The following is a 12,950-nucleotide window of genomic DNA, read 5'->3' on the forward strand; positions in this document are numbered from 1 at the left end:
ATCATAATATATGCTGATATCATCGCTGCGGCCCTCCACCAATCAGCGCGCTTTACTTTCACCACCTGCTAGGAACTGAATTCCATCATTCCAGGCATTCCTGCCCTCCTCCCTCCTCCCTCCCTCCTCCTCCTCCTCCCTCCTCCTCCTCTTCCTCGTTTAGCCTACAACCAAGTTTGTCCCGACAGCTCTGCTACTATTGTCTCTGCCTGTACAGCTCCGTGTGACCGCGGCTTGTGTCCCGTGTCTCTGTGGAATATACTGCTTTGTTTTTGTTTGTTTGTTTGTTTTTTCTGTGTGGATATTATCACACTGGAAGATACCAAAGTGGCGCTTGAAGGAGGTATGTGTGCTGTAAACATGAAGTTGTGTCTGACTGACATTGTTTCGGGGGTTGTAGGATGAGAGTGCGCTCTTTCTGCACATTCAGAGAGTTGTGGAATATTCAGCTTGTAAATAAAGACTGGGGTGTAAACACACAGGGCAGAGCTGGAATAATATCTGCCTCGTAATGTGACGGGTGAACATTTCATTCACGATATGAAGCGGGTCTGGCGGGTTCCCAAACTTTGTCACGTCAAGAAACCCCTTTAAGCCACATGTTGTCCTCCTGCAGGGATCTGGGGACATTTACGGTGTCTCTTGTACTGTGAGTGTAGGACACATTGAAGTTAAAGCTGTATTTCGCCTTTTATTCTGTCTGGACACCTCTTAAAGGACCGATAAGGAAGCACTGAGTCACGCTGATATAAATACAGCACTGGTGGGAATAACAAGAGACGCACTTGCTCCTATTTCTAATAATAAAAACAATAATCGGCGTCATTTTTACGCACGTTTTCAGTAAAAGTTTGTCACCTTTCTTCACGCGCACCACGTAGACAGAGCGGTGTTGTTGTGACGAGTTGCAGGACAACAACCCTGAAAGTGTTTGCAGCTTAGTTTGAGGCTGCAGGAAGAGTTTTTAATGATAATCTTCCGCAAACGCTGTTTTCCTGAAGAAATGAGGGAAAGGTATCTCAGGAATGCAGAAAGAGGGAAGAGAAGCGCGCTGGAGCGTTTTTCTCCACAAATACCTCTCATAGCACAGCTACACTGAAGGCTCAGCACTGAGGGACAAAAATCCACCAAAAAATGCGGACATTTTTGGAAGGATGGGGTCCAAAACATCACACTAAGGTCATTATTTATGTAACAAACTGTAGGACAGTAACAGTAAATATGTAGGTTGTTTATACCCTGTCAAAGGAGCAACGCTGACCTTAACCCTCATCAAGAAATTCATACAGTTCCACATTCAAACATAACTTTAGTGTAAGTAAAGAAGTATCATCGGCAGTACTCATGCAGAATGGTCCCTGCAAGTCTGTATTTGAACTGCATTGATTAGTCAATTAATCAATTAGTTGATAATCAGAAAATTAATCAACAATTATTTTACTAATTGTTTAAAGATTAAATGATAATAATGATTAAACTTGAAGTATTTTTAAGCTAAAATGACAAATATGTACTGCTCCCCGAATCTTGTTAAGACACATTCCCACTCTGACCTCGTCATACATTAAGGTTTTGGTCCAGACTTTCCACGTCCACATACGCTGTGAAAGGTGCCCTGGGTGCGTGGGTTGTTGACGTTCTGGGACACCTTGTCAAGTTCTACCTGTTACATGCATTGTCTTCATTCAAAATACACTTCTTTTCACGCACTACGTCGGTACAACACTGCAAATTGCCATTTTTTTTTTACTTCAACAATAAACACGTGGTTAGGTTTAGGCAACAAAAACACGTAGTTAGGTTTAGGCAACAAAAACACCTGGTTAGGTTTAGGCAACGAAAGCACGTGGTTAGGTTTAGGCAACAAAAACACCTGGTTAGGTTTAGGCAACGAAAGCAAGTGGTTAGGTTTAGGCAACAAAAACATCTGGTTAGGTTTAGGCAGCAAAAACACCTGGTTAGGTTTTGGCAACGAAAGCACGTGGTTAGGTTTAGGCAACAAAAACACCTGGTTAGGTTTAGGCAACAAAAGCACCTGGTTAGGTTTAGGCACTTTTGCCGCCTTAACTTTCACTCCCCTCCAGTGTGTGTTTATACACTGGCATCCTGAAATCAAAAGAGGCATGACGGGTGTGACATGTGTGCATGTAACATACACATCGGTAGCGCTTTCTAAACAACAACAATGGCAGAACATGCCAGTCACAATCATTTACCTTCTCTGTTATATGGTAGCTGATCTCATCCTCTGCTCGGAGGGTGAGGAGCTCCCGAATCCCATTTTTGCCCAATTTACCACCGCTGTTCTCCTTCTATGAGTTAGCTGCTAACTGCTAACAGCTAACAGCTTTTTAAATCTCCCGTTGTGGGTCACCAACATAATAAAACGCCTGCTCCACCCATGGTTACATCTTTCCGGCTTTATGTTTGACACAGACCTTGTTTTGGGGGGGCTCAGAGGCGAGACAACTCTGTCCTCTCTTTCCGCCATCGTACCTTATGTACAGAACGGCAAGGTGGCATAACAGCAAGATATTCCTGCCTTCAACAGGCAGTGTAAAATTGGCTATTGGCTCGAGATAGGGCCATTTGCTTTTTCACACTTTGGCCTCGGCCGATGTAGTTCTCCTACACATACAGGAGATGTTTAAATTCTGCAACGTCACCACTAGATGTCACTAAATCCCACAAACTATCCCATGAAGACAACACTTAAAACTGCTGCGCTGAGAAGTTTGGCATATTTTGTGAAACGGTTGTGGAGAAAAACATAATTATTGTACACCTATGCCACCAAAAAAATGTAATTTTGGTGTCTTCATTAAAACTCAGGTATCATATTGGTTTGGGTGCTGACAAACATCAAACTGCTTAATAAGAATTAGGGATGGGATGATTCGAGATTTTAATGCGGAAAGTGATAACAAGCAGTCATAAGAAGTTGATCATGATGAAATTCCAGTATTGGAATGATCACGAATATTGTGTCCAGCAGCAGCAGTCAACAGTAAAAGAGACTCTGCAAAAACAGGCTGCATACACGACAACCTAAAAAAACGAACACAAAATCAAACATCGGCATATTTCATATCAAAAGATGCTGACATTTGAAATAAAAGTTTTTTGTTTTCTACTAAGAAAGGTATCTGTCTTCTCCGTGATGCAAAAAAAAAAAAGTTTCTTAACAAAATGTAAAGTAAAGTGATTCCTGTATGTTTCCTGTGTGCCTTTTTGAGAGTTTCATTTTGATGATTATGGGCCTAATATCATGAATTGCAATTATTTTGGCCAGGAATAATTGTGACGTGAGATTTCTATAACATCCCATGCCTAATAGGATAATAGTAATTTCCTTTGTGATTGTAATGGCAGGCCTGTGGAGCTCTTAATGACGTGACATCTATCAAATGTGAACTCCTCTTTTGTATAAAATGCTCCGTGGAGACAAAAAGCCACACAGCTCTCATGTTCAGCACAGCGTCCTCCCCTCTTGTCCCGCAGGTATCCAAGCATGGAGACACCACTGGATGTTCTGTCAAGAGCAGCATCATTTGTTCATGCGAATGAAGAAGAAAGTAAGTTTCCTCTTGTGTTTGTGTGTCAGAAGAAATTTTGCTCCCTCTGTCTCTGTCCTGCTGTCAAAAGTTGTCCTGTGGAGGAACCATCTGTATGATTACAGTCGCGCTGCATATTGATGAAGTGCAACATAATGTTCAGGCATAAGCCTCGGCCCTGTTTTCTGCCATAAGACAAAAGCCGTCTTTGTGCAGTGCAAGCTTGAGGTTGCTGATACGCAGGCAAATAAGACCAACCGCACTCAACGGCCATCAGCACTGCTTTTAAACAACTCAGCTGCCTGCCTGTGTTAACCTGCTCTCACTGGAATCAGGGTGGGGTGCTTCTCTGTCTCATTATCTGTCTCTACCTCTGTTTAAGCGTCTTTCTGGCTCCATCTGTATCTGACTTTGTGTCTGCGTCGCTGTCTGGTTGACCTCTCTCCATCTTCTCAGTCTCCCTGCCTCCGTCTTCCACTCTCGTTCCCTCCTCCTCTCCTAATCATATCTGAGGACTTGTGGAGTTGCTGAAAAAAAATTCCTTCCGAGATTAAGAAGAAATGGCCAATCCTTGTCAGCAGGCCTCTCCACGGCCAGTGGAGTGAAGCCTATAGGACACCTAACATTCAGTAGATACTAATCATAATCAATCAGCACCGTTTGGAGCTGAAAGTTTAGTTTGTTGTTTTATAGTATTCTCTTTGACAGCTTGGCAGATGGTGTGTCATGGATTTAATAATTGCTCTGTGGCTGTGCAGCACTTTATTGACTGTTGTAGAGGAGACATTTAAAGAAGCTGGGAGTGACAAGCAGGTGGATTTGTGACTTTTTTGTATATACGTGTGAATTTGTTGGTGTGAAGGAATTTGAAATCCCTCAAGCATCACAGGAACAAAGTTACTTAACTCCATTAAAAGAAATGAATTTTGAAATCTGGAAGAAGTGCATGCTAGCTGTTGTTACGACCATTTCACACTGAAAAAACAAGTTTTTCAAGTTCCTTATCTAAAAGTAAATGAAGGAATTGTTAACCACTTTCTGTTTACAGTATCGCCAACAAAAGTGAAAGTAAAAGCAACCCCAGCTTTGTCTGCTTGGCATATTGCCCCTCTATATTTGTGGGTTTTTTTGGCGCTGTGTCTGAGAGATTCATAGCTTCCTCTCAGATGCGTGCTGCTTACTGGCACCTGGTCGCTACCTTTTTATAAAGTCCTGACCTTACCTGTGGCTGTGCCCAGGAACGCCCCGAACACAGCAAAATATAGCTTCTTTCCCAGTGGAGAAAAAACCCACTAACACCCGCTAACATCTGGCTTTGGTATCTAAAAGGAAAGTTTACAATTAGCATTAATTTCCAGGACAAATGACACTGCAGCGGTCATGGATATTTGTCAGCTCCAGCTCCTGTTGGCTCCGAATCGCAATGGTAGAAACATGAAACACGGTGGTGGCTCTAATTTTCACCCCTTTTCCGGCACATCATTACATTGTCAAAGATGCGCCTCCACAAAATACTGTTACTAATACTATTGATCTGCACTAAGTTTTAAAGAAACTATGACTGTCTGTTGTGTGACCATGGCACATTTGGTTTTCCATAATTTGAAACACACAGTACTAACAATGAGTTAAAATATAAAAGTTTTTATATTTTGGGGGCGTCTTCTCTTCAAAGAGTCCATACATCATGGAGTTGTCACATTTTCACTGGCCTCCAAGCTGCAGTCTACTGTTTACTAGCCCTGTTTTCCAGCGCGTTAATGATGCTGAACACGGCTCTGGTCTACAGGCAAAGGAGTCTGTCGGCTATTGTTAGTGGGTTTTCCTGCTTTAAATTTCCTGCGTACATGTGCTAATTTTTTTGTGGAAAAAGGGGTATAAGAAAAAATAAGAAAATACAGGCAGAGGGCGGAGTCTGTGCAGATAGATACACTGGTACACATCTCTAGTGGGTCATAAGTGATGACTGAGAGAGATTACTTTTGTAAAAGTCTGTACACTGTTTTTCTTTTTTCTTTTTTTAAATTCTGCATAGAAAGTCTTTTTCAGAGATGCAAAATAATTGAACAACTTACTGTGTATATATAGAGAAGTTATAGATAATCAACTTGTGTTCATTGGCGTATGGAGACACTGGGAATATTTAGAAAGACCTTCAGCTGTAATGTCTCCCGTGTCACCGCTTTGTTCCCATAATGCTTCGGCTTAAATGAGCTGAATATGAGCTTCCTTGCACTCATGAGTAAAATGGCCTGGGAGCTCTCCTCCCCTCCTCCTCTGCTCCCTCGCTCCCCTGCAGTGTTTTTGTTTTTTCCTCTGGGCTGATGTCACTTTTTGTTTTGGGTCGTGCATGGCCTCTTTGTCCAAAGACAATGCACTCGACCTGTTTCCACAATAGTGCAGGAGGAACGGGCGAGCCGGCCAACCCACTCAGCTAGTCAACCAACCAGCTAGTCTGCCAAACTAACATCGAGTCAGTCGGCCAACCAGGTCGACCAGGCAGTTGAGTCAATAGCCTCTGCCTACTTGTTTGCATTTATGACAAGCCTTTGTGCTGCCTGTGCAGGACTTAATAGCAGAGTGGAGAACAGGGAGAGGCTTGCCTTCATGACAGCCGCTGTAACTCAGCAAAACCGAGTGGGGCTTGTCAGGGCTGGCGCTGCAGCTCACAGCTTTTAGAGGCTGAAGTGAAAATCATTGTTGAGTTTATTTAAACGGCACTCCTGCAGATAACCCATCTCTGCTGGAAATGAATTTCTCAGAAAATTACACAAATGCTGTCTTGAGGAAAATGGAATTACAGGTCATGAATAATGTATTGGTCCCAGGTCGCTCTGCTCGGCTCCAAAGGGGGAAATATACCACAGTAATTTCCTAAAACAGAACTGTTGGCCTGGTCTGGATTAATTAAGGCTGCTTTGATATGAGCGCTTATCTAAAATGAAAACTCTGTCCACGATAGCTTTTATTAAAGTTTGGACTTTTGTTAAACCTTTGAGATTTTTCCTGCTGTCAAATTTCAAATTGCTATTTGCACACAAAATAATTAAAATAGGTTGATAGCAGCAGGAAGTGTGTGTCCATCTTACTTTAACACTTCAGTTTGGTACACTCACTAAATTCTCTCGTGTTGTCTAACCAGCCACCATAACCCAGATGAGGAAAGAGCGGAGGTGACAGAAATGTTTATTATTATTATTACAATGTGCTCACAGGACTCAAGATTTAACAGGAAGTAACAGTGAGTGTTTTTTTCCCTGGGGTTTGCCAGTTGATGATGTATGTCCCAAACATACTAGATCAAATGCAGTATGCCAATCTGTATCTGGTAGCATTTTGCAGTATAAAAGCCAGCATGCTTTTCTGGCTATTCAGACCCACAATCCTCTGTGCAGTGGAAGATATACGTAACAAAATAGGTAACATTCAGTGATAATGTTAAGATCTGCTGCGTTCCTAATCCCATACTCATTATTTCCACTTCAGATTTCGTGCCATGGATTGTGTCGTATATATGAGCTAGAGGGTCAAAGTTCTAGGTGCAATATTATGACAAAGTAGTATGTTCCAACTGTATGCATACTCCATGTGACAGTACATATTTTGTAAGCACTGCTGCAGTTCGTAGTGAAAGTAAAAAGAAAACTGTCTACTGGTTGACTGCAGAAACATTTTGGGGAGATGCTATAATGTCTTAGTTTAAAAAGTCCACTGAGTTTGGTGATGTTTGAACAAACCTTAACTGATTAATGGCCAAATTTTGCAAAAGGCAATTGGAAATGATGGCACTGGTGGCGCCCCCGTGTGGACTGATTTCAAAATAATTCTACACATGCGGTTCAACATTAGAAATCAACACTCCCTGCAAGTGCTGTAATGACTGGATCAACAATTTGTTATTTATAGTATGATTTGTATTATCCCACTTTTTTAATTTTTATTTATTTATTTATTTTTACATTTGTGGTGCCCCCTAGTGGCCGATAGATTAACTGATGATTTCGGCTGACAAGATTTAACATAAGTCTTTGGCACTTAGACACCAGAGGGAAATTATTTGTGATCATGGGACATCTGATTGGCAGCAATATAAATATAAATCACCCCATGGAGTCTAGACACTAGTGGAGGAGGTGGTGGCTGATGACTTTGGTTGATGACTGATGAGGCAAAATGAGGCTGCATTCGGGAAGACTAGGTGGTGATGGGGAGGTGGAGGGTACGCACAGCTGCAGCATCCAGCAAGGACTGCGGGCAGAAAATGAACCAAATGAGTAGCAGTAAGATGATAGGCTAATGGAGAAGGTGTGTTGCTGTGCTACTGGTTGATTGTAAATCAGCTGTAGAACAGCAGATGACTTGATTGACAGCCCTGAACACTGACAGCGTGAGATAGAGCATGAGCATGCGAGTGAATGGCAGGGTGAGAAAGAAAGTTACAGCCTAAGCTTGAAAAAGTGTCGTCTTCCTGACAGAGCTTTCGCTTGAGATTCATTTCCTGCAAGTTTTGTGATGATTGGCTCAAAAGTTGGTCAATATCATCAAAGCTTGATGAATCATCAACAAGCTTTTGATCATTTTTGACAAACTTTGTCCAGTAATGATCCACTGAAAATTTGGTACGAATCGGATATATGGTTTAATAGGAGATGTCAAAATGTCTTTTTTTTAACACCTGCAGGCAACACTCGGGGCTTAAAAAGTCATCAACAAAACTAAAGTTGACGTTATAGGGCTTTAATAACGCAGCAATTTACGCAACCTTTTTTTATGCTTTGTTCGAATAGAAAAAGCGTGACAAAAATGCCATCATAGTTTATTTTCTACATTGATTTGAGTGTACACAAATAAGTGAAATCTCCTCTACACACACACACACACATACACACACACACACACACACACGCACATACACGCACATCTTTGCTGTCAGTGAGTTTGAACTCCCACCTTCTGGCTGGAGGACAGGCTGTCTGTGAACAACACTAATCACAGGTCTTAAGTCAAATAGCAGCGACCTTGAGTGTACAGTAATTACACACACACTAAAAAAGCAGTGAAGTAATCTGTGCCTTATATTTAATGGTGAATGCGGAGAAATGCTTAATACTTGCCGTCACCCCTCCATAGCAATTTTGGTGGCTACTTGGAAGATCTTGCCGTGCGCTCCACCCTTCCCTGGAAGCAAACCTGTATTTGAGATCAACCTTAAACAGTCTGTTTTCACTGCAGGCCAAGCTCCAAGGACACATCGAAATATTCTTGTTTGTACCTCAGAGTTCTCTAGAATATAGACGTTTTCAGAGTAATTTTTTTCTGGTTTTAGTGTGAATTGAGAGACATTCCCAGGCAGTAAGCCCTCACTCTGCTAGTTGGGTCTTGGATGTCAGATCAAAGCCAGTCTTTCCAAACAGAGCTGGTGGTTTAGGGCCCAACTGAAGACATGGAATATGGACCTTTTGTTTCTGACAGGAACCACAACAAAAGATGAAGTGGTGCCAAGAGAAGGTGGTGGGCTGAGATCTGTACGGTGCCCTCTGCTCTACTTCTGCACACGCATAGATTCACATGCTGTACTCTGAGATCCTGCTTGTTTGTTTGGAGAAAGTACACACACACACACACACACACACACACACACACATTTACAGAATCCCCCCTTCATTGTTATAGTTTCCATGGTTTGTTCAAACACCCCCAGTTTTCCTAGCTCTCGGTGAAGGGAAGCAGTCCATTAAAACAGACCCTTCTGTAATGCTCAGTCTCATTCTGGCACTGAATAACACTATGAGAAGTCCATATTGTAGGTTATGGACAAACAACCATAACAACAGAGTCCACAACGTTGTTCTACAGCAGTCTAGAACAAACAAACCAAACACTGGCTCCAGATAGGGCCATTTGTGTTATTGCGTCGGCCACCGTATTTCTTCTACACGAGAAATTTCAGTTGGTTGCAGTCTGTAACCTCAACACTAGATGCCACTAAATCCTACACACTGGACCTTTAAATGTATTGTGTTCAATGCAAGGCTGCATTGGACTGTGTGATTTTAGCCACAGCATCTGTTGACACTACGCTATCCCAGCTGACATTGAGCGAGAGGTGGGGTACACCCTGGACAGGTCACCAGACTATCACAGGGCTGACACATCACGCTCACATTCACACCTACGGGAAATTTAGAGTCACCAGTTAACCTGCATGGACTGTGGGAGGAAGCTGGAGTACCCAGAGACAACCCACGCTGACACGGGGAGAACATGCAAACACCACACAGAAGGACTCCCTCACCCTGGGTTTGAACCAGGAACCCTCTTGCAGTGAGGCGACAATGCTACCCACTGTAGCACCGTGTCACCTCAGTTCTATCACGTGGCATTATAATATGTTCGGAACAAACGTACTTATTTTAAGTCAATCCATGATGTTTTTTCTAAACATAACCACTGCTTTTGTTGCCTTATCCTCGGGAAGTAACCCTAAATACAAAGGTTTTTTTTCCTATGTTGTAAGTCTATTTTGAAAAAGACTATACATTTAACAAGTGTTCCCGTGGAAGTTATTTAAAAAAGAGACCATGTATGTAAGGAGCATAAATTGACCTACTGTCCCTGAACGACAGAAACTGACACAGTAGGGGTAAGGAGAGCGTCATATTTTGATGTGACGGGCCACTAACCAAGCGTAGGGAGTGAGAATGTGTTGCAGATACTTCATACCCACTGTCTAAATTTCCTCATCACTGTTGACATGGTGTTAAAATGTTTCCCTTTAGCATTGTGGGTAATCTAGTAAAAAATGTACTCACACACTAACATGATATTTCTCAGCTCAGAATGATTCAGAGGGGTTAACATCGCCATGGCCTTATGAACCTTCTTTCATGTTTTTAGGCCATGCTAGCTGCATGCTTCAGGGGATGCCAGACGTGTGTAGTCTGCAGGGGAGGATACCTATTAAATATGACTTAAATACACATTTAACACATTTTAACATGAAGCGGCTCATTGGAAGCACAAGCTATGACTGAACAACTGAACTGTTTTACAAACATTTAACTGAATACTTGTCAAACATGGACAGGCTTTAGGGCAAAGGGTTAGGATTGTAACATTTAAATTTCGTTTGATGGCCAACTTGGGGCAAAATTTGGACTGTGGTGTAGGGACTATGTTTTGCATTGAACAGATTGTATGAAATCAGATTCTGACACTGGGCAAGCAGGCAAACCCTAATTCACTCCTGCCGTAGTCTTAGTCTCAGATGCCCTCACTCAAAGCGTGCGCATGAACTACTGTAATCTTGGTTAATCAGACTTTCCACATTATGAATCTTTTAGTGTTGTATGGACGCCCTCTCAGTAAGTAAGCAGTCGAGACTCGTCAGAGCTTGTCAGTGCTCAGTGGTGTGAAGTCAGATAAACACTGAAAGTGAAATCGGAGCGATTGCATCATTGCACTTTGTCTAAACTCTGCTGGAGGCGAACATCATTCAGTGTAAGAGGTAATTTGACCGAGGACTCATGCCTGTGGGTGGAATGGGTTGGGTTTTTGGGTGTGTGTGTGGAGCTTTACAGCAAGGAGTGGGTTTGCCCTCTGGCTTGTCCACGTTTCTGACAGGTATTCCTCAACGTTACGTGACACAGGTGTTAAACAAGGAGACGTAATAGTGGCAGCGTGCAGATGGTGAGCAACAACTCCACCTCTGTAACTCATCTCCCCTGCAGGGCTTGTTAAGGTGTTTTTGAAGTTAGGGGAGATTAAACTTTAACACATGGTGTGGTCTGTGGATGTTTTAGTAACACAGATAAGATGGTGAGCTTTGAGGAAATTCAGGCAGCCAATGATCTTTTTGCAGGACCACTAAAACCTGTGTGAGCAGTGTGAGTGTGTTTATCTGTTCAACAGTAAGGGAATACTTCCTGGAGTCTCTGCTGGTCTGTTGCAACTGCATGATAACAATACTCCAGCCCAGCCAGTCCAGCACATAACCTTCTGTAAAACGGCAACATGTGTTTTTTATGCATTGGTTTTTGTATGAATTAAACAGCTTGTGAGCTCAGAGGTGCTTGAAGGTAAGCTAGCGGCTCTCTGGCTGTAGCTCCAGTACTGCACATATATGAAAGTGGTATCAGTCTTCTCGTCTTCTAAATCTTGACCACATAGTGAATAAGCATGTTTCACAAAATGTTCCTTCACAGGAGATGGCACAGCTTGTAGTACTTTTACAGATAGCCCTCTTAAAGCCAAGTGACCCATTCAGATGTAATATAACTTGTCTTGGCCCAGAGTGTGAGCAGTGTGTGTGAAGGTCCTGTCAGTATTGACTCTTTACACACCGTGACATTTACTGTGTGCAACTGTGCAACTCCCTAATGTTGCCCACTGATTCCTGAGAAGGAATTGACTGCAGCTACATTGCTCTTTTAAATAATTCTTTGCACCCGAAAGTTGATTGGTTTGGTTTGGAGTATTATAGACTAACTTATTTTTTCACTCATCTGTCATTGTCATCCGAACTGCCAGAAAATTGTTGGCATTGTATGTTTCTGCAAGGAATGCATACGTTACATTTGCATGTTATTATGTAGCAGATACATTGAAATTTTATGTTGTAACAATGCTGTGGTTAATGTGTGGTTACGTCTAGGTTCAAAAAACACTTGGTTATGGTTAGGAAAAAACATCTTTTGGCTCAAAATACATTTTTTGGGGAGCACAGTCCCTGCCACCAAAAAAGCCGCTGGAAAAACAGTGACGGGTCAATAAAAATGCCCACGTTTTATACCTAAAAAGCAGCAAAGCAGTAACTTGCTATATCAGTGGTTCCTTCCAACTGGTTTCAGCCACAGGGTCCAGATTTCTTCTTAGTCATTAGTTCATACTTGCATTTGGCGGAGTCGTCAAGCTAGTTTGCTGTCTCTGTCAAGTAGCTTTCTTTTAGTCACTCACTCTACGGCAGGAAACGGCACTTCACAATAAAAGCTCAGTGCTGGAAATTCACTGTGATTCAAAATAAAGTGTGTTTTTTACAAACTTGATACATTTGCAAGTCACTTGCGGTCATTCAGAATGGACTGGCGACGCACCAGTTGGGAACCACTGTGCTATATAACCACCCGGGCTTGTTGTGTGTTGGTTTCCAACAGTGGTCTGCAGCTTGGCAGGTGTCTCGTTTTGGTGTCACGCCATCCAGTGTGTGAATCGGTGATTGACTGTAATTCATGCCTAAAAACTGATAGCGGAAAGTCTGCAGCACAAAACACAACAGTCATGAACAAAACAGTAGGGGGCAGTGTGGCGCACACTGGCATCTTGTGTGGTCGTGCATGAACGCTGTGGCTCTGTGTGTGCGTGCAATAAAAGTTGAAAACACAGGTGTATGCATGAAAG

The 12,950-nt window shown here is 42.4% G+C and overlaps 1 protein-coding gene across 1 annotated transcript in view; it reads left to right on the top strand.

Moving 5' to 3' along the window:
- The first annotated feature begins 186 nt into the window (after window positions 1-186).
- Window positions 187-12,950, top strand: part of vgll4b (vestigial-like family member 4b) — a 50,149-nt gene continuing 37,385 nt past the window's right edge. The window contains exons 1-2 of the mRNA XM_050039380.1: window positions 187-343; window positions 3,502-3,575. Of these exons, the coding sequence (XP_049895337.1) occupies window positions 3,512-3,575 (64 nt within the window). The 5' untranslated portion in view covers window positions 187-343; window positions 3,502-3,511. The remainder of the gene's footprint in view (window positions 344-3,501; window positions 3,576-12,950) is intronic.

The sequence above is a fragment of the Epinephelus moara genome, chromosome 24, assembly GCF_006386435.1.
Source record: "Epinephelus moara isolate mb chromosome 24, YSFRI_EMoa_1.0, whole genome shotgun sequence".
In the NCBI taxonomy this organism is placed as follows: Eukaryota; Metazoa; Chordata; class Actinopteri; order Perciformes; family Serranidae; genus Epinephelus; species Epinephelus moara.